Source organism: Panthera pardus, unplaced genomic scaffold, assembly GCF_024362965.1.
Source record: "Panthera pardus isolate Hobbes unplaced genomic scaffold, ASM2436296v1 HiC_scaffold_18, whole genome shotgun sequence".
In the NCBI taxonomy this organism is placed as follows: Eukaryota; Metazoa; Chordata; class Mammalia; order Carnivora; family Felidae; genus Panthera; species Panthera pardus.
The window spans coordinates 26751877-26772699 of record NW_026526743.1 but is presented as its reverse complement, the minus strand read 5'-3'; the positions used below and the strand labels follow the sequence as shown (position 1 = coordinate 26772699).

At 38.9% G+C, this 20823-nt stretch overlaps 1 protein-coding gene across 2 annotated transcripts in view; it reads left to right on the top strand.

The window, feature by feature from the left end:
- Positions 1 to 20823, top strand: part of N4BP1 (NEDD4 binding protein 1) — a 49697-nt gene that overhangs the window by 17664 nt on the left and 11210 nt on the right. For both annotated transcript variants that reach the window (XM_019456015.2, XM_019456014.2), the window contains exons 2-4: positions 9816 to 11506; positions 18708 to 18838; positions 20368 to 20464. In XM_019456015.2, the coding sequence (XP_019311560.2) occupies positions 9816 to 11506; positions 18708 to 18838; positions 20368 to 20464 (1919 nt within the window). The remainder of the gene's footprint in view (positions 1 to 9815; positions 11507 to 18707; positions 18839 to 20367; positions 20465 to 20823) is intronic.

The window sequence follows — 20823 nt, the reverse complement described above, 5'->3', positions numbered from 1 at the left end:
ACTGCAAAGACTTTACAAACTGAATTGATGCTACAATCATAACTTACTGAGCACTGGTTACAGCTTGCAGCCTAAATCTAACTAGATCAGTTACCTGCTAGAACAGAAGTATCAACACTCATCATAGGATTTAAATAAGACTCAGAATCTCATAATATTCAAAATGGATACAGCACAAAATTACTTGGCATGTGAAGAACAAGGAAAATATCAACTGTCATGAGAAAGGAAAATATCAGCTCGCATGAGAAAAGACCACAGACACCAATGCCAAGATAGCAAAGATGTTAGAATTATCTAACAAACACTTTAAAACATCTATTATAAAAATGCTCCAACAATCACAAATACTTTTAAAACTAATTAAAAAATAGATTCAGCAGAGAAATAGAAGATACAAATAGAAGAACCAAATTGGAAAGGTTAGCGCTGAAAAATACAATAACCTAAATAAAATTTCACTGGATAGGCTTGATTTTAAAATGGAGGTGACAGAAGAGTCAGTGAACTTGAAGATAGAAGACAGAAGTTATCTAATTTGAATGAGAGGAGACAAAAGAGTGTGGCACTAAAAAAAAATTTGGAGAAACAATGGCTGAAGACTTCCAAAATTTTATTTTAAACATAAAACTTAAGAAGCTCAGTGAACACAAACAGAATAAGCTCAAAGAATTTCACACCTAGACATGATAACCACAGTGCTGAAACTGAAGACAAAAACTATGAAAGCATCTAGAGAAAAACACATGTAGGGTAGCAGCAATTAGAATGAGTATAGGTTTCTCATAAAAAACGATAGAGGCCAGAAAAGTGGCACCTTATTTTTCAAGTGGTGAAAAAAAGAACCAAAAATTCCCTATCCAGTGAAGTTATCCTTCGAGAATGAAAGTGAAATAAAACATAATAAAAATTCTTGGTTGAAGAAAAACTAAAGTTGTGAAATCATTGCCAGTAGCCTTCACCAAAAGAATTGGTAAAGGAAGTTCTTCAGACAGAAATGATAACTATCTGGGTAAATATAATAGATTACTTTCTCCTCTTGAGTTCTTTAAAATGAGTTAAAAACAGTTTATAGTATTGAAAACAATTTATAGGGCTGAAAACAATTTATAGTATTGTCTGATGGGATTTCAAACGTATATTCATATAATTTGTGAGATAGCTATAACATACAAGGGAAGGCAGAGAGACTAGAGACCAAGGGTAAAGGATGATGGTGGTATTCTAAAATTTGTACCCGCAGGATTTTAAGTTAGGGAAGTGACTGATGGCCCAGAGAAGTCAATGCAACTGAAAGAAGATTTTGATGATTTACATTTCCCAAGAGAAGGGGGCATACATCACCACACTGGGCTACAGGTAAAGCATCAGAGTTTGGTCAGGAGACAGAAACAGGAGCAAGGGGGAAAGAAAGGCAAGGCGGGACAGGATAAACAGTTTAAGATTGGCTTGTTTGGATAATTTCAGTGGGCTTTCAGACATAGGGTCTGCTCTTAGTTGTCTGGTTCCTGGCCCAGGCTTGATACAAGGTAGAGGAAAAATTGGCTTAGTATGTGAGTTAGATAAGGAGATGGGCATGGGGGCACAACACTGGATCAGACAGTCTGCAAAGGAAAGGCATGCTCCAAGCAAGTGGTCCACCACTGCTAGAAAACACAGAACACTGAAAACACAGAACGCCGGGAGATGAAGTCTCTATTCAGGTCTGAAAGTCCTCCTACGATGTCAAAACATTATAAGATATAAAAAAATAAAAAACATGAATAGTGCAGATGGTAAGGTTTATACATTCTCAAAATATTTTTTGACTTTGAAGTGGATCAGTTATGTTATAATTGATAGCATAACTACTTTAAAAACTATATAAAGAGATACAGTAAAAAAATTTCAATAAATAGGGGTGCCTGGGTGGCTCAGTCATTAAGCATCTGACTCTTAATTTTGGCTCAGGTCATGATCTCACAGTTTGTTAGATCGAGGCCCACATCAGGCTCTGTGCTGACAGCAAGGAACCTGGTTGGGATTCTTTCTCTCCCTCCCTCTCTGGCCCTCCCCCATTCACATGTGCTTGCTCTCAAAATAGATAAACATTAAAAATGTTCAATCAATAAATTGTAATACTAAAAAATGTTTGTATAATGCAAAAGAAGGCCAGATTGGGGGAAAAGGAATTAAAAATAGGGAACAAACAGAAAACAAGTAAATGGTGGACTTAAATCCAAGCAACAATAATTTCATTAAAAGTGAATTGTGCAGGGCCCCTGGGTAGCGGTTGAGCATCTGACTCTTGGTTTTTGGCTCAAGTTATGATATCACTGTTTATGGGATCAAGTCCTACATAAGGCTTTGTGCTGACAGTGTAGAGCCTGTTCAGGATTCTCTTTGTGTCTCTGTCTCTCTCTCAAAATAAATAAACTTAAAAAAGGTAAAGTCCCAAACGTTTAACAACAACAACAGAAATGTGAATAGTGTAAACACACCAATTAAAAGTCAGATTGTCAGAATGGATTTAAAAAATATATAACCAAACTATATGATATCTTCATGAAAGTTATTTTATATATAATGATACAGGTAAGTAAAAAGGAGGGTAAAACATACTGTGCAGTTACTAATCAGAACAAAGCTGGAGTGGTAATATTACTGTCAGACAAAACCTTCAGAGCAGAGAGGAATATGTACATAATGATAAGAGGATCCATTCACCAAGAAGACATAAGAGTGCTTAACTGTGTATATTCCTAACAGTGGAGCTGCAATATATGTGAAGCAAAACCTGGGAGAACTGACAGAAGAAATGGACACAGTTATAATTGGAAACTTCAGCATTCTCTCTCAACAATTGATAGAACCATCAAGAATATAGAAAAACTCAACAGCATCATCAACTGGGCTCAAATAGATGTTTTTTTTAACACTCTGCCCAGCAGCAGCAGAATACATGTTCAAGTGTCCACAGAACATCTATCAAGATAGACCATATCCCAGGCGATAAAACAAATCTCAACAAATTTAAAAGAATTGAAGTCAGGGGCACCTGGGTTGCACAGTCGGTTAAGTGTCCAACTCTGCTCAGATTATGATCTTACAATTCATGGGTTCAAGCCCTGCGTCGGGCTCCCTGCTGTCAGCACAGAGTTCGCTTTGGATCCTCTGTCCCCCTCTCACTCTGCCCCTACCCCACTCTCGCACGCACATGCGCTCGCTCACTCGCTCTCAAAAATAAACATTTTTTAAAAACTTGAAGTGTGTTCTCTGATTACAAAGGAATCAAACTAGATAGAAATCAGTAACAAAGATAACCAGAAAGTCTTCACATATTTGAAAAGTAAACAACACTCTTGGATATTGAATAATTTCAAGAGAAATTTCAAAAATAAAATAACTTGGGGCGCCTGGGTGGCTGTTGGTTAAGTGTCTGACTTCAGCTCAAGTCATGATATTGCGGTTCGTGAGTTCGAGCCCCACATCGGGCTCTGTGCTGACAGCTCAGCCTAGAGCCTGCTTCCAATTCTGTGTCTCCCTCTCTCTCTGCTTCTCCCCTGCTCCTGCTCTGTCTCACTCTCTCTCTCTCTCTCAAAAATAAACATTAAAAAAAATAATAAAATGAAAATAAAAGTGAATATACAACACATCAGCATTTGTGGGATGTAGCTTAATGTAGAGCTGAAAGAGAACTTTTTTTTCTTAAAGTATGTTTATTAGAAAGCGCAAACAGGGGAGTGGCAGAGAGAATCCCAAGCAGGCTCCACAGTGTGAGTGCAGAGCCGGACGTGGGGCTTGAACCCATAAACTATGAGATCATGAGCTGAGCCCAAGTTGGACACTTAACCAACCTAGCCACCCAGGCACCCCCTGAAAGAGAAATTTATAACATGTTATTTTAGAAAAGAATAAAGTCTTAATCAGTAGGCTTCCACCTCTTGGAACTCGACAGAGAAGAGCAAAATAAGTGCAAAACAACAGGAGGCATAGTAGAAGTCCACAAATTTGAAAACACAGAACGATAGAGAAAAATCAAGGAAATAACAAGCTTGTTCTTTGAAAAAAAATCAATAAAATTACCCTCTTATCAACCCTGAAGAGAGAAGACATAAATTACTAATATCAGGAATGAAACAGGGTATCAACTGTAGACCCTGCAGACATCAAAAACAGCTTTACACATATAAACTTGACAACTTATATGAAATTGGTCAATTCCTCAAAAAGTACAAACTACCCTAATGTACCCAACATGAAATAGATAATTTGTATGGACCTAACAGCTCTTAAGGAAATTAAATTAATGACTTGAAAATTCTTGTAGAAGAACTCTCCAGGCCCAGACTGCTTAACTGGGAAGGTCTACAAAATGTTTTAAAAAGAATTGAGGCACCTAGGTGGTTCAGTCGGCTAAGCATCTGACTTTAGCGCAGGTCATGATCTCACCGTTCATGAGTTCCAGTCCCACATTGGGCTCTGTGCTGACTGAACTCAGAGCCTGGAGCCTGCTTCAGATTTTGTGTCTCCCTTTCTTTCTGCCCTTCCCCCTCTTTTCTCTTTCCCTTTCCCTTTCCCTTTCTCTTTCTCTTTCTCTTTCTCTTTCTCTCTCTCTCTCTCTCTCCCCCTCCCCCTCCCCCAAAAATAAAACATTTAAAAAAATAAAAAAAGGGAAAGAACATCTGGGGCCCCTAGGTAGATCAGTTGGTTGAGTGCCCGACTCTTGATTTTGGTTCAGGTCATGATCCCAGGGTTGTGGATTTGGAGCCCCACACTGGACTCTGCATTGAGCTTGGAGCCTGCTTAAAATTCTCTCCCTCTGGCTCCCTGCCATATGTGTGCGCACGTGTGCGCGCACGTGCTCTAATAAAAAAAAAAAAATAGTTCAATATGTCTCTTGAAGGGAAATGCAAGAGAACACTTTGTTCACTCATTCATTACTATCTTGCTAAAACCAGGCAAAGGTAGTACAAAAATGGAAAACTACAGACTGAAGTCTCTCATGAATATGGTTACAAAAGATGCAAAAAATGTTAATAAAACATTAGCAAGTAGAATTAATCAATTATAAAAGATGTATACATCACGAGCAAGAGGCAATTATTCCAGGGATACAAGGCTTGTTCAGTATTCAAAAATCAGTCAGTGCAACCTACCATATTAACAGGCTGAAGAAGTAGTTGATACAGTAAAGCATTTCACAAGTTTTTTTAATTTTTTTTTTTTTTTAACGTTTTATTTATTTTTGAGACAGAGAGAGACACAGCATGAACGGGGGAGGAGCAGAGAGAGAGGGAGACACAGAATCGGAAGCAGGCTCCAGGCTCTGAGCCATCAGCCCAGAGCCCGACGCGGGGCTCGACCTCACGGACGGTGAGATCGTGACCTGAGCCGAAGTCGGAAGCCCAACCGACTGAGCCACCCAGGCGCCCCAGCATTTCACAAGTTTTAATACCTGTTCATGTTCCTAGATGAATGGAATGCAGGATAACTTCCTCAATGTGATAAAAAAAAAAAGTATATTAAAAAATCTAACATCATATTCAAAGGTAAGACTGTTTTCTGCCTGTGATTGTGAACAAGGCAAGAGTGTCAGCTGTCACCACTGCTCATCACAGTGCTGGGAGTTATAGCTAGTTCAATACAGCAAGAAAATAGAAGGCATAAAAGGTGTTTGTAGATGACATACTTGTCTGCATAGAAAATCTGAAAGAGTCTATGAGAAAAAAATCCTGGAACTGAAAATAGGCTCAGCAGGGTTTCAGGACACATGATCAAAATCAATTTATTTCTGTTTATTTAGCAGTGAACACATAGAAGTAAAATTTTAAATAGAGTGCCCCGTTCAGTCACTCAAAAAATAGAATATTTGGGTGTACAGGATTTGTATGCTCAAAACTGTAAAACACTCATGAAAAAAAGCAAAGATCTAGACAAACAGAATTTGTTCTTGCAGGAGACTCAGCAGATGTCTGTTCGCTTCAAGTCAGTGTGCAAGTTCAACAAGATTGCTAAACAAAATTATTCTAAAATTTATATGGAAAGGCAAAGGAACTAGAATGGCTAAGAGCAATTTTTAATAGGAGCAATTACTATAAGACATTATGTAGTTAAGGCTGTGTGGCATTGGTGAAGGGCTGGATACCTAAATCAATGCAACAAAATAGGGAATTCATAAATATAGCCCCACATAAGTATGGCCAACTGATTTTTGACATCTGCAAAAGGAATTAAATAGAGAAAAGACAGTCTTTTCAAGAAGCAGTGTTAGAGCAATTAGATATCCATAAGCAAAAACATGAACCTCAACCTGAACCTCACATCTTATATAAAAACCAACTCACAATAGGTTGTAGATTTAGACATAAAACTTTTGGAAGATAACATAGGAGAAGTCTCTGGTTCCTGTGGCTTGATGAAGAAAAAAGCCAATAAACCTTAAAATTACAAACTTCTGTCACAAAAGACAAGAATGAAAAAAACTATAGGAAAAAATACTTATAAGCCACATATCTGAGAATGGACTTCTATCTAGAATGTGTCAAGAGCTCCCAAAACTCAACAGTAAAACTCAAACAATCCAGTTAGAAAATGGACCAAAAAATTGAACAGTTCATCCAAGAGGGAGTGTAGATGGCAAGCAGCACATGCAAAAGATGTTCAACATCACTTGCCATTAGGGAAATGTAAACTAAGACCATGAGGAGATACACTACGTTCTTATTTTTTTTCTTTTTTTTTCTAAGGGGGGTGGGCAGAGAGAAATCCCAAGCAGGCTCTGAGCTGTCAGTGTGGAGCCCAATGTGGGGCTCAGTCTCATGAACCACAAGATCATGACCTGAGCCGAAATCAAGAGTCGGAAGCTTAACCGACTAAGCCACCCAGGAGCCCCACACTCTACTCTTAATATAACAGCTCCAATAAAAAATAGTAGCAGTGTCAAGTGCTGACAAGGATGAGGAGAAACTGGATCTTCTGGATCTCATGTGTTGCAGGTGGGAATGTAAAGTGGTACAGCTATTCTGGAACACAGTTGGGCTGTTCCTTGAAATCTAAACGTTCACTTACCATATGGCCCACATTGCACACTGCTGGGCATTTATCCCAGAGAAATGACAAGTTCACATGAAAACCTGTACGTAATTGTCCATAGCTTCATTTGTAATAGCTCCAAATAGGAACAACCAAAATGTCATTCAGTAGATAGGTGATTAAAAATGTGTAGTTTGTCCATATCATGGAATAGTACTCAGCAATAAAAAGGAATGAACTATTGATACACTCACACCTTGGATGGGTTTCAAGAGCATCTTGTTGAGTGAAAAAGGTCAATCTCAAGAGGCACAAACTGTCTAATCCTATTTATATAACATTCTTGAAGTTACAACATTGTGAGAGACAAAAACAGCAGTTGTCAGCAGCTTAGGGATGGTGTGGGTGGAAGTAGGGGTAAATATGACGAAAGGGTAGCATGAAGGTAATCTTTGTGGTGATGGAATAATTCTGTATCTTGATTGAAGTGGTATTTTCTTGAGTCTATACATGTGATAAAATGGCATAGAACTATATACACACTGTATCAGTGTGAGTGCCCTGGTTTTTATACTGTGCTGTAATTAGGTAAAGTATAAGTGATTGGAGAGAACTGGGAGAGCACACAGAACTCTGTCCTATCTTTGCAGCTTCCTGGAAACCTATAATTATTTCAAATTAAAATACTAAAAAACACAACCTTGAGCCACAACCTAAATGCAGCATAAGTTCAAACAAGTGGTAGCAAAATGTCCATTTGGAGGGGTTCAGGGATGCGGACTTCAATATTTAGCACTCTGCTTGCATATCTAGGAAGAAAGGATGTTCAGTTGCTGTGCTTTGTGTTTTAACGCAATTACAGTGTTACAAAATTAGCAAACTGCTCTAATAAACAGCGCTCCTCTATCCAGCACCAGTTACCTCTAATCTTTACCACTAAGTCCACAGACAGTCCAGGTTTGTACAGAGGACATAGGTCTCATGATTGAACATTATACTGCTTCGGTCAGATTTTTCCTGTGACATTCTCCTCATATTTCTGGAGTTTCATCTATTCACATGGATGTCATAGTTCTTTTTTTTTTAATGTTTACTTATTTTTGAGAGAGAGACAGCACAAGCAGGGGAGGGGCAGAGAGAGAGGGAGACGCAGAATCCTAAGCAGGCTCCAGGCTCTGAGCTGTCAGCACAGAGCCCAACATGGGGCTTGAACTCATGAACCATGAGATCATGACCTGAGCCAAAGTTGGACACTTAACTGACTGAGCCACCCAGGTGCCTCTGGGATGTTGTAGTTCTAAATATGTAAACAAGGAATGTGTGTCCATTGGTATATAAATTTTAACTGAAGCCCCGTGGTCACTAGAAAAACATGTATGTAGTAGGTACATGTTTGCAAAGCCTCATTGTCCCCAGTGTGGCGCAGGCTGAGCTTTTCAATAGCACCATTTCAATAACACTACTGTAATTTTAGTATAAAGTACGGGTCAGGTATTGCCAGGCTCATTTCTTACAAATGTCTTTCCAGAAAATTTTCACTGATAATTAAAGTGTTGTTACTATTTAGTAAGCACTAACTAGATGCAAGACAGTGTTGTTGGAGCTTTATTATCGAATCAGATTTCCTGAAAACACCTGGGATTGCACTATCCTCTCTGACAGTTGAGGACATGAGGTAGAGGGGCTGTGTAACTAGAGAAGACCCCCAGTCTCATGGCTGGGATTTGAGCCCAGAAACAGGCTCCAGTGCCCACATTCTTAACAAGTGTATCCACCATTCCTGTGCATGCGCATGCGAGTTTGCTTCGTTCTTAAGGCCTCCAGTAGCAACCTAATTGCTAGAGAACCCAGTCCCTTTCTTACTTTACTGAGGCCTTGTTTAATAGCAACTTTACTAGAAACTCTAGAAAAACTCAGTTTTCTGAGAGTGGCAATACTGTCCAACATTCTCTGGTTCTTTATTTTTATTTATGTATTTATTTTTATTTATTTTTAATTTTTTTAACGTTTTTATTTTTGAGAGAGAGAGAGTGCAAGCAGGGGAGGGACACAGAGAGAGGGAGACACAGAATCCGAAGCAGGCTCCAGGTTCTGAGCCTAACGCAGGGCTCAAACTCACAAACCGCGAGATCGTGACCTGAGTCGAAATCAGACACTTAACCGACTGAGCCACCCAGGTGCCCCTGGTTCTTTATTTTTGAAAAACTAAACAGTTTGGCTTTTCTATTTAAAAAAAAAAAGGGGGGGGGCATAAAATTATGTAGGGTATGCATTGTTCCAGCTGGCTGGAACATGTTGGTTTTTTTTGTTTGTTTTGGTTTTTTTTTTTTTGATGCCTTCAAAAAAATCAATTTATCTGGAAACTAAGGGGCAGTAGTAGCAAAGCAAAAGTGAAAGTTTGTTCTAGAGTAAATTGTTTGACTTTATTTTCTTATCTCTTAATTAGGTCATAGTACCAATAAATGCCTAGTAGCAAGCAAAAATGTTTGTTACTTACAGATGTAAATAAGTCCAGTCTTGTCCACTGTGCAGCTGGGCAGACCCCAAAGATCCTATTGCAAGATACATTATTGAAAATGTTACAGATAACCTGCCTTTTAGAGTAGCAAAGTTTTCAAGTCCAATGAAAACGAGTAAGCAACTTATATCTGTTATCTTAAATCTTTTTTTAGAACATGGCATTTTCCCCACATTATTACCATGCTTTTGATTTTTGTACAGCTTGACATTTGTAATTACCTGTGTAACATGATATGTGCTATAAAGAGCTTTTGTAAATTGATCTCATCTTCTGTTTACAGGAATATATTAAAGGAATCTGTGAACCTGAACTAGAAGAAAGAGAATGTTATCCCAAGGCCATGCACTGTATTTTTGTTGGGGCACAGAGCCTGTTTCTGAAGAGCTTGATTCAGGACACATGTGCTGATCTCTGCATTCTGGACATTGGTCTTCTTGGCATCAGAGGAAGTGCTGAAGCTGTGGTCATGGCTAGGAGTCACATTCAGCAGTTCGTAAAGCTCTTTGAGAATAATGAGAACCTACCCAACAGTCAGAAAGAATCCGAGGTAAAAAGGGAATTTAAACAATTTGTTGAAGCTCGTGCAGACAATTATACAATGGACTTGTTAATTTTGCCCACTTCCTTGAAAAAAGAGCTTTTGACACTTACACAAGGTGAGGAGAATTTATTTGAAACAGGAAATGATGATGTTATTGAAATTGGAGGTTCTAAACGAACAGAGTTTACACAGAATGCTGCCACAGGGCTGAATTTTTCCAGAGATGAAATTGTTTTGCAGGAAGATGCAAGAAATAAAGCTGGCACTCCTGTTTCTGAGCTTACAAAACAAATGGACACAATCTTTTCTAGTTCACAAGATGTACTTTTTGTTCCAATAAATGGTCTAACCCCAGATGAAGAGGCACTTTCCAAAGACAGAATTTGTCATAAAAGGAGATTTTCTGATTCTGAAGAAAGGCATACGAAGAAACAGTTTTCTTTGGAAAATGTTCAAGAGGGGGAGCTTTTACATGATGGTAAGACATTAGCTGGAAATGTAATCATTGACCTATCTGATTCTTCGGCTGATCCTGAAAATTTAAGTCCAGATGTAAAGGACACCACTGAGGAAATGGAATACAATATCCTTGTGAACTTTTTTAAAACCATGGGCTATTCCCAAGAAATTGTTGAAAAGGTCATTAGGGAGTATGGGCCATCTACTGAACCATTATTGCTCTTAGAAGAAATTGAAAAAGAAAATAAGAGATTCCAAGAAGACAGAGAATCTTCACCTGGTACTATGTGTCCGGAGACCAACAGAACCAAAAATAAAGGTGTTTGTAGCAGCATAAATGAGCTTACAACAGATTCTACTCCAAAGAAAATACAAACTCACACACAGCAAAATATGGTAGAAAAATTTTCTCAGTTGCCATTCAAAGAATCAAAACCATGTACCTCAAATTGCAAAATTAACACTTTCAAAACAGTGCCGATAGAACAGAAACAAGAAATCTGGAGTTCAAACCAGAATTATATGTGTAACATGGACCTTGAAACTGATGGCCTTTCACCCTCTGTGGTCCCTTCAAGTCCCAAAGAAGTTGTCAGTTTTGTTTCCAGAGGCGCTTCAAGTCACCAGCCCAGAATTCCAGTTTTTCCTGAAAATGGTTTGCAGCAGCAAGCAGAGCCCTTGCTTCCAAGTAATGTGAAGTCTGCCTGTGAAAACCGTTCCGGGTGTTGTAGCTCTCCACAGTCTAAGTCAAATTGTCCACCCCTTTCTCCACCAATGCCACTGCCCCAGCTCCTACCTTCAGTTACTGACGCAAGGTTGGCGGGACCGTCTGATCATATTGATTCCTCAGTTACGGGCGTTCAAAGGTTTCGAGATACTCTGAAAATACCCTACAAGCTCGAATTAAAAAATGAGCCAGGGAGAACGGATTTGAAGCACATTGTTATAGATGGGAGCAATGTCGCAATTACGTAAGTCCACTCTCTGCAAGTCCTGTTATAGTTGTAAATAGGGCCCTATGCAGTGTCTCACAATTACATGCAGTTACAGGCACTACCCTGTGCATCTTTCTAGTTGATCTGTAGTCTTACTGGAAAAAAGCAAAAACCACGAAACAGCTGTTTGGAAGGCTGGGTTATTCCATCTTCTAGAGTTGTAAACTTTGCTTCACCCTGCTGAACCTGTATTTCTGAGGACAGGAGATAGGAAATTTGTCTTTTCACTTTGCATTGCCTAGTCAGTGATAAACAACATAGTGACTTTTAAATCATTAGGTGTCTTTTTTTCTCTCTTTTAATCATTAGGTTCTTAACACCATGAATATCATTAGTTTTTGAGTACAAGGATGAAGCTTAAATCCAAAAAGATTTTTCTGACTTTATGTACTACAGTATGCTAGGGCTCTAGCCAAGATGCAGTGATAATGGATGCAATGTACTTCTGTTATAATTTGTTGATAGAGTGATGGCAACTTCCTTTCTAAGGAAGTTCATCAGTTTGAGCTTCATTTTGGTCTTCTGTTCTTACTAAAAGCTTGTGTATTTGTTTTTAGTAAAAAGAGTTAAATGATCATTTCTATCTCACCTGTCTTGGAACGCTTTGAAGAGTCTGATTTTATATGTATGTCCGGTACAGGATTGGGCTTCTTCTCTAAGAGGCAGTTTGATACAGTGACTAAGAAGAGGAGGGAGGTCGAGTAAGAGTCTCTGCCCCACTGTGGATCTGCTGCTTGACCTTGTGCAGGTTTCTGCCTGCTGAGTTTCACTTGCTGCAATCTATTGCCTTTTGCCCTGTCCTGAGGTCATCTTTATCATGCCATTTCAACAACTGCTAGGTAAAGACTCTCCAGTTTTCAAAGTCAGTCACTCCATTGATTTTGAAGAAGCCTGCAAAGGTTTGGCACTTTAAGTAGCTATCATTCACGAAAAGGGGCACCTGGACTGGAATGAAGATGTTGAAATACTGAATTTTAGCGAATGTGTGTGTGGCCTCTTTCCTAGGAGTTCTATGTTTGTTATGTATTTATTTTTTGTTTTGTTAATTTTTTATTAGAATTTTCAAACAAATACATAAAAAGGTAATAGAATGATTCCCTTTTTGGATATGTTTGGGATTCCCATGTGTCCTTCCCCCACCTTCGGTAGTTCTCAGCTCTTGGCCAGGCTCCCTTCGTCTGTACCCCCACCTACTACCTTTCACCCGTGTAATTTTGAAGTAAATGTCAGATATGTTATTTTATCTATAAGTACTTTAATATCTTTTTAAAATAAGGATTCTTTTTATTTTTTGAATGAATTGTTGATGTATTTTGCTGTCAAAAGAAAAAAAAAAAAAATCCCAGAATTTCACATGTTAAAGTTTGAAGGTGGGCTGGAAAAATACGTAATATACTTGTCTTCATTTCTAAATAATGCTGTTTGTTGTTATTTCACTTTGCTTTTGCCAGTTCTTTTGGGGGAAACCCAGCAAATGGCCCACAGCTGCATAGCATTATCTAAGTAAAATTGTAAAGTGCAATTTCAGTCACCCACAGTCCAGTTCCTCATTGTGATGATTTCTTGAGCCAAATTATGATATGAAATTTAGGTCATGATTGTGAATTAATATTAATCCTTTTTCACTTTTTATGAGTGGAAAGATTTCCCAAATAGGTGTTCAGAGACTTAAGAAATGCAAATTAATGTAGAATGAGCAGTGATAATGACATTATTTTAAAACCTTTTTGGAGTAGTAACCAGTGTATTTCTCAGAGGGGTCACTATTGGAGTTGTGTATAGTCCATCCATGATAGGATGTTTTGCATATCTAGTCCCTCCTACTTTGCCCATAGTACTGCTCCCCCACCCCCGCCGTCATTGTGACACCCCGAAACACTCCCACATATTTCCTAACACCCTTGGGTACAGTGCCATCTCTTTTGAAAACCACTGAATTAGTGCACTAAGGGAAACCATGAGTAGACTTTCATTAATTTTTCTTTTGAAAGCTGATTATTTGGGGAGGATTCCAGTTTTCTTTGAATTCACAGATGTCTCAGTTTAAAAGCAACATTTTTGTAAGGATGTATTATCTTAAAAAGTCAGACTTAATTTGATAAAGATTGATCTGAAAATATCAGTAACTAAAATTAACTCTTATTCTGGGGGTAGATTGCTTAGTGCGCACAGGATTTTATTTTGGAATCACAGAAATGTTTTAGAGCAAAGTATAAGTGGTAATTGTGCAACATTGTGAATGTACTAAATGCCACTGAATTGTTCACTTTAAAATGATTATTTTAAATGTTATGTGAAATTCAACTCAGGTTTTTCTAAAAGTTGGGAAAAAACCCTTGTTTATAATCAGTCGCTTCAGTATTAAATGTGAATTATAGATTGTACATTCCATGAAGGAAGTGATTTGTATGTCCTGTTCACTAAAATATTCCCAGGTCCATGGTGCTAGTACATGGTAAGCACTCAGTAATGTTTTGTTGAATGAAAGAATTAATGACTTAGGAAAGATTAGAATTTTTTAAATGATTTTTCACCATCCTTTTATAACTTGTTATTCGATTGTTATTATAGTGATCAGTTTAGATTAAATTTTAACTGAGACATTTTTCAACAAATATTTGGAATCTTCAGGCTGAAACACCTGTTATGTGTCAGGTACTATATCTTTTAAAACATAATATTCACACCAATTTTGTGAGGTAAAAATGATCTATTCTTTATATAACATGAAATGGCTTAAAAATTTTGTCCAAGATTATACTGGAGATGTGAGCCCATAGGCTCCCAGAGCCATTGTGTACCTTGTCTTCTCCCATAGAGAGTGAGGTTGGAATTTTCAGGCCTTGGCAACATAGGATACTTAAGTCTTGAGTTGCTTTAAGCAGTGCTGACTAAACCTTACTTATTTGACCCACCTAGTTGGGGAAGTAGTTAAAAAAGAAATTTGAGCCCTTAATAGCATTTGTTGGTGTGATCCCCACTCTGAGGCAGCTCAGGCCTAGCTGTCCCTGGGTTTCTGCAAAGCCTTTGTTTATTAGTTTATCCAGCGTGCTGTCTGCAGTTCATACACTCTGTGAGAAATTCCAAAATACCGACTTCATGCTGCTAATTACGCGTATCTCTACTTGGTTTTTCCCCTTTGTCACAATGAGTCAAATGTGATGAGTAAATGGAAATTGTTTGCGGTGCACAGCTAGACATCACAGTGGTGGCTAGATAACACTCGGGCTTGGTCAGTCTGAAACTTCGGCATTAGGACACCTGACTTAACTTGGCAGCTAATTTTCCATGTAGGTGAGGTTTGCCCCTTCACTTGCCAGAGCTATATATTTTAAACATTTTTTTCATGTGGTAGTCTTCTATACCCGGGTCTCATGGCTATTTTTATTAAGTGGAAACTATAGAAGGAAATTATTCTTCCCTGGGTAACTCCAAAAGGGTGTTTTGGGATTTTTTTGATTTTTTGTTTTGTTTTGTTTTTTGTTTTTTTACTATTTCCCCCACACTGCTGGGTCTGGTTCCATCACTGCCATGAGTTTTTACCAGGTGTCTGTCACCCATCTCCTCTCTTCTTGAGACACTCTTCCTTCCAGTTTACTGCCTCCTATAACAGGGAAAACAACCGGATGATGTGACTTGTTTCCAATTACAAGGAACAGGAGTTTACATCCCCCTTGCACACCCTGGCCTCTTGGCCCTAATATCTGCTCATTCTGCATTTGGAGCTGGGAGCCCCAGAGCTTGACCTTTTCAGAAGTAAAGGAGGAGTTAATGGTATATAAACCCTTTGAGTCAAAACAGACAGTTGATCTGGGTCTCCATGTCAGCAAGCACCTGTGGCTTGACCGCAGGGATGTGAGGAGACTCCGTGGTTTCTGCCTAGGGCTGTAGGATTTGAAGTGGGAAGTGGTAGGGATCTTCCATATTATTTTGAAGACACTAATTTGACTCCACTTAATTTTCTTCTGTAGTTCTGTTTTCTGGCTGAATCTATCTGTTTCCACCAGAATTTCGAACTGCTGTTTTTATTCCTAAAACTACTCCGGAGATTTTTCAGGGTATCCAAAGTGATTTGATCTTATCACTGAGGATAACACTTTGGGAATTACTATAGAGCTCATGTTTCTGGAAATTCCATTTCTTCTTCTCTAAGCTTGGGCCCACTACAGGGCCACAACATTACATCTACTTGCATATCCCTTCATTCATTTCCTCAGTGACACAGTGGAACAGAACTGGGGTCCACCTGCTTTCTACTATTGCCATCTAAAGAAGCTTTTGGGGTGCCTGGATGGCTCAGTTAAGCATCCAACTTCAGCTCAGGTCATGATCTCATATTCTGTGAGTTTGAGCCCTGCATCGGGCTCTGTGCTGACAGCTCAGAGCCTGGAGCCTGCTTTGGATTCTGGGTCTCCCTCTCTCTCTGCCCCTCCCCTCCCCCCAGGCTTTGTCTCAAAAATGAATAAACATTAAAAAAAATTTTAAAAAGCTTTTCAGGAAGAGAAAAAATTAGTACATGTTTGTATCTGATGAATAAGCCAAACTTTACAAGCTTTTTTAATGCATTTCTCTCGAGGATTGTTTTTTTCAAGACTTAACGTACATATCCCTTGGTTTTTCTAAGAACCAGTAGGCTGTGTTGTATTTTGGATTTTCATAGTCAGGCTGTGGTTGACATGAACTCTATATCTGTTCTTACTGTTAAGCAATTAGAATGATTTTTTTCTTTTCTTTTCTTTTTTTTGTCATGCATAATTATTTTTGGGCTTTGAATTTTTTTTAATATTTAAAAAAAAACCTTTAATTTACATCCAAGTTAGTTAGCATATAGTGCAATAATGATTTCAGGAGTGGAATCCAGTGATTTATCCCCTACATATAATACCCAGTGCTCATCTCAACAATGCCTCTTGCCCATTTAGCCCATCCCCCTACCCCAAATCTCTCCAGCAACCTTCAGTTTGTTCTCTGTATTTAAGAGTCTCTTATGTTTTGTCCCCCTCAAGTGATTTTTAAAGATTTTTTTAAAAGATCACATCTATAAAAATTGCCTCCAGCCTTTCTCCAGTAACAGATGTCCTGTTGCTACATTCTTGCCATATTTTGAATGCTTTTAGATAAACTATACTGAATTATTTCATCAAGAATGGGTTTGTTTACTTGCTTATGTTTTCTTGGGTAAAGCTGATGTCATTGTAGTCTCTTATTTATGGTTCACTGAGAAGAGAGTGGGTGTTAGCCTCTAAAAGGAGTTTCTGAGCTGCTCTTCTGGGTGTTAGAAGTTTATTGTGTGTCTAGCCTATTCCTGCTTTTGTGAGAATACAGATTTAGTTGGAGACAGTACCACTGTGGGGTGGTAGGAAGGCACTGGCCCAGGAGTAAGGAAGCCTGAGTAGTCCCAGCACAATTACCACAGGGCAGTGCAGCCTGGGGAAGTTGCTCTGTCTTTCAGGGGTTTCATTCTTTTTTCTAACAGGAATCTAACTCTGTTGTATCTCCTAATTCTGTCATTCCAGTGCACAGTACAGGAAAGCAAGACAGGAAAGAAGAGGGATGATTGAGGACCTATCTCTAGAGATGGCCTCCTAGAAGAGGGTCTGGAATGGAGTCCCAAGGGCATTGGAGGAAAGGAATGGGCAAAGGTCTAAGAGTTGGTCTACAAAGAAAGCAGCAAAAAAACAAACAAACAAAAAAAACCCTCACTGCCCAGGAAGAGGGAGATAGCAAGCCTACCCAGCCAGAAACGAGTGTGGTGATGCATGATGGTTTCTAGATCCCTTCCGACTGATCAGGTATAGAGGGGATCTTGAAGCCATGCTCTGGGTTTTTCTGGAGGGATAGTGCCATTGAAAACCCTGAGCAGGATCAAAGACCTCGTGGCTGCATTTCAGGGTCTAAATGGAGTTTGAGGAGGGATTGGAATTAGGAGTCTGGAGTTGACTTGGAACACATTGTACCTGAGGTGGCAGGACTTCTAAATGAAGGAATTAATCCACCAAGTGGTTTTGACGTGGAAACACTTGACATGAAGAGAAGCCAGGACTGAAGATGCCGGATTTCCTGTCACTGGAATATAAGTGTCCGTTAAGATTAGTGAACATAGGTTATGCTCATTTCATAAACTGCAGCTTCACAGGGGTTTTGATTTTTTTTCTAATATTCATGGCTAGACAAATGGATTACCACCTACAAAATTTCAGACTTTAAAATACACTTTTAAAAAAATGTCCACTTTTACTTAGGTACTGCAGGTCACAACTAAATATTTTTTCTGGTTTCTTTTGAAATTTGTTACCACATTTTTGGGTGGGGTCACTTTTTAATCCACTATAATGTGGGGTTGTGCCCTGTGGGCCAAATCTGGCCACCACCTGTTTTTTGCAAATAGGGAACACAGCCACCCTCATTCATTTGCAGTTGGCAGAGTTGAGTAGTTCAGCAGAGACCATATGGCCTACAAAGCTTATCTGGCCCTTTACAGAAAATTGTATACTGACTCATATTCTGTACAGTTCCTTGTTCGTTTGCATCTACTCCCAGCACTTTCTGCTTCCTTCAGCAAAATCATCTGCCGTGGCCCCTAGTTAGTTTCACTGGAATCCTGCCCTCATCTTATTTCCTAGAAGCTGCAAACTGAGTAGGTTCCACGGTTCCCTAGAAAGGGTATGGAGCCCCAGAGCCAGGGTTACCCCACAGCCTTTGGAAGTTGTAAGGACCATGTCCTGGAAGAGTCATCATGTCTACTTCTGCTTTAGCAACAAATTTCTTAATAAAATTCGTAGAATATTCTTAGAGGCCATTGACCAGGCAGGGCTCTCTAGAATGGGCTCTTTATCTAAAAATAATAATAAAGTAAAAAATAGAAAGTGCAATAAACAAGTATTACCATGAAACTTAAGCTGCCTTCTATCTCAATAGCACATTCAATTAAATGAACCAAACAAAATACAAGAAAAATCATAAAGCTATTAAGAATCACATTTCATGCAATAGGTTCTTTCTTGGCTTTGCAAGGTCACAGACTATGGAACTTAATGCCAAAAAATGTAAAAGGGAATGTAAAATGTAAAGGGAATTTCATTGCCATTGTTTTTGTTATGTATAGAGTTTACCTTTTCACATTTTCATGGTGAAATTTCTCATACGTTAAGCTGAAATAAATTTTGTTTTCTTATAGCCACGGTCTGAAAAAGTTCTTTTCTTGTCGTGGAATTGCAATTGCGGTTGAATATTTTTGGAAGCTTGGCAACAGAAACATCACTGTATTTGTCCCACAGTGGAGAACAAGACGTGATCCTAATGTCACAGGTGAGGCAAACTGATCCTTCCAGATTTCTCCTTTTCTAGATGTTTAATGAGTTTGCTTACAATGGCAACTCATACTCCTTAGAGCAGAGCCACATGCTGCAGTGGCAGCAGCTTGAAAAACAAAATTGTAAATCTTTTGGACCCTGTGAAACATCAGTTGAAGAGAGTGTTACAGCATAAGAAGTGCTTAGGGGAAGGATGGAAAGTTTTAACATAGTTGTTTATGTGGAAAGTTATATTAGAGTTCCTTATACATCACAAAAATTTTCCTGACTTTCTAAAGAGTAGTTTAAATATGTCTTTCCATTAGTCTGGACTTTTGCCTCATTAAATAGTCTTTTCTAAAATGGTCACTTGATAAATTTGGAAACCCTCAAAGACAATGTTTTCTGAACAGTCTGTTTTTAATAGTTTAATATAAATTATGTCTGTTAATTGTGTGATACTGCATGGCTGACTGCAGGCCACACACGGGATGTTTAAACTTACCGTGAATCATGCAGTATTCTAGAGAAACCTATTCTTATAGTTCATGATAGGGGAGTGGTGGCACGGTGTCAGGCAGCTTAGCCCACTGGTGTGCCTAGACACAAGAGGTGGATGGGAGAAGGGAGGGGGAACAGAGCTCACCCAGCATTTAAACAGGAAGTGAAACTTAGTCACTGTTGAGATGGAAATGGTAAGACCACACATTTCTCAAGTATCCCAACTTCCCTCATTTGGAGAGCGTATTTGTCTTAACAGAGAGTGCTTGAGGAATGAGGCAGAGCCACTAATTTTTGCAATAGGATCCTTGAAAGGGTCTTGCAAGCCTTCCTGTGCTGTGCATTTCTAGGACAATAAAACACGGTGTGTGCATGTTGCAGTTTAAGCCAGTGGTGAGTAATCATCGTAGGGGATGCGGGTGTGGGAATCTTAGACCCTGAGCTTTTAGCTGCTCTTTGCCCATTGACTGATTTTCTGTAATTTGGCTTTGACCCTCTTTTCTTCTGTGTCGCGACCCACTCCCATGAAATATCAGTAAATGTGCAGATAACTGAGAGAGGTTGGGTAAGATGCCAGCTAGAAAGATATTTTGACAGCCTCTTGGAAGGGGGGCCACATAGGCCTACCTTGGGATAGGGCAGAGCCGTGTGTCCCTGCCTCTGCTTCCAGCAATGTTCCCTGCTCTACCCCACCCTCTCTCTGGGACTTATGTCATCAGTCCCTGTCCTACTGCTTGTGATATGGCTGTGAAAAAGTTCTTGATGGTAGGATTATGATTTACTCAATTCTAGGAGCAAATGAGTTGAACTTTTTTATATTTAAAAAATAGCTAAGGTCAGTTTTTATGTTGTATTTGCCTTAGTATGTGTGTTGCTTAATTTTTTTTTTTCCCAATGAGGTAGTATAATTGAGTCTTGTTGAGTCAGCAGAAAAAAGGTTTTCCATAATTCTCCAAGTGAAACATTTGAGGGTGCTTTCATTTATTTAAACATATGGGAAGATAGCCTTTTTCTGAATGTGTATTCAACTTATTCCATGAACAGAACAGCACTTCTTAACCCAGCTCCAGGAGCTTGGAATATTATCTTTAACTCCTGCCCGGATGGTCTTTGGAGAAAGAATTGCTTCTCATGATGACAGGTACGAAAGGCTGTTTTCCTTACTGAGGTGGGTGTGGGATGGCGAGGAGCCCACCACCTGCTCCACTGAACCAACCATTCATGGTGCCCCTGGATCCACATGCATAGAGGACTCACTAGATTAAGGGGTTTGAGGATTTTAGTATTTATGGTCATTAAGGTTATATACTCAGTGGGGTTTTTTTGGTTTTGTTTTTTTTGTTTGTTTTTTCTGCTATACGGGTTTAAGAGCATTACATAAAATCTGTTAGGTTAGAATGTTTTTTGTTTGTATGTTTCTTAAATAAAACACGACCGAGAATCATAAGAGCGAGCAGACATTGAGTTCTCTTTTTCGGTGCATACTGAAAGTAATGTTTG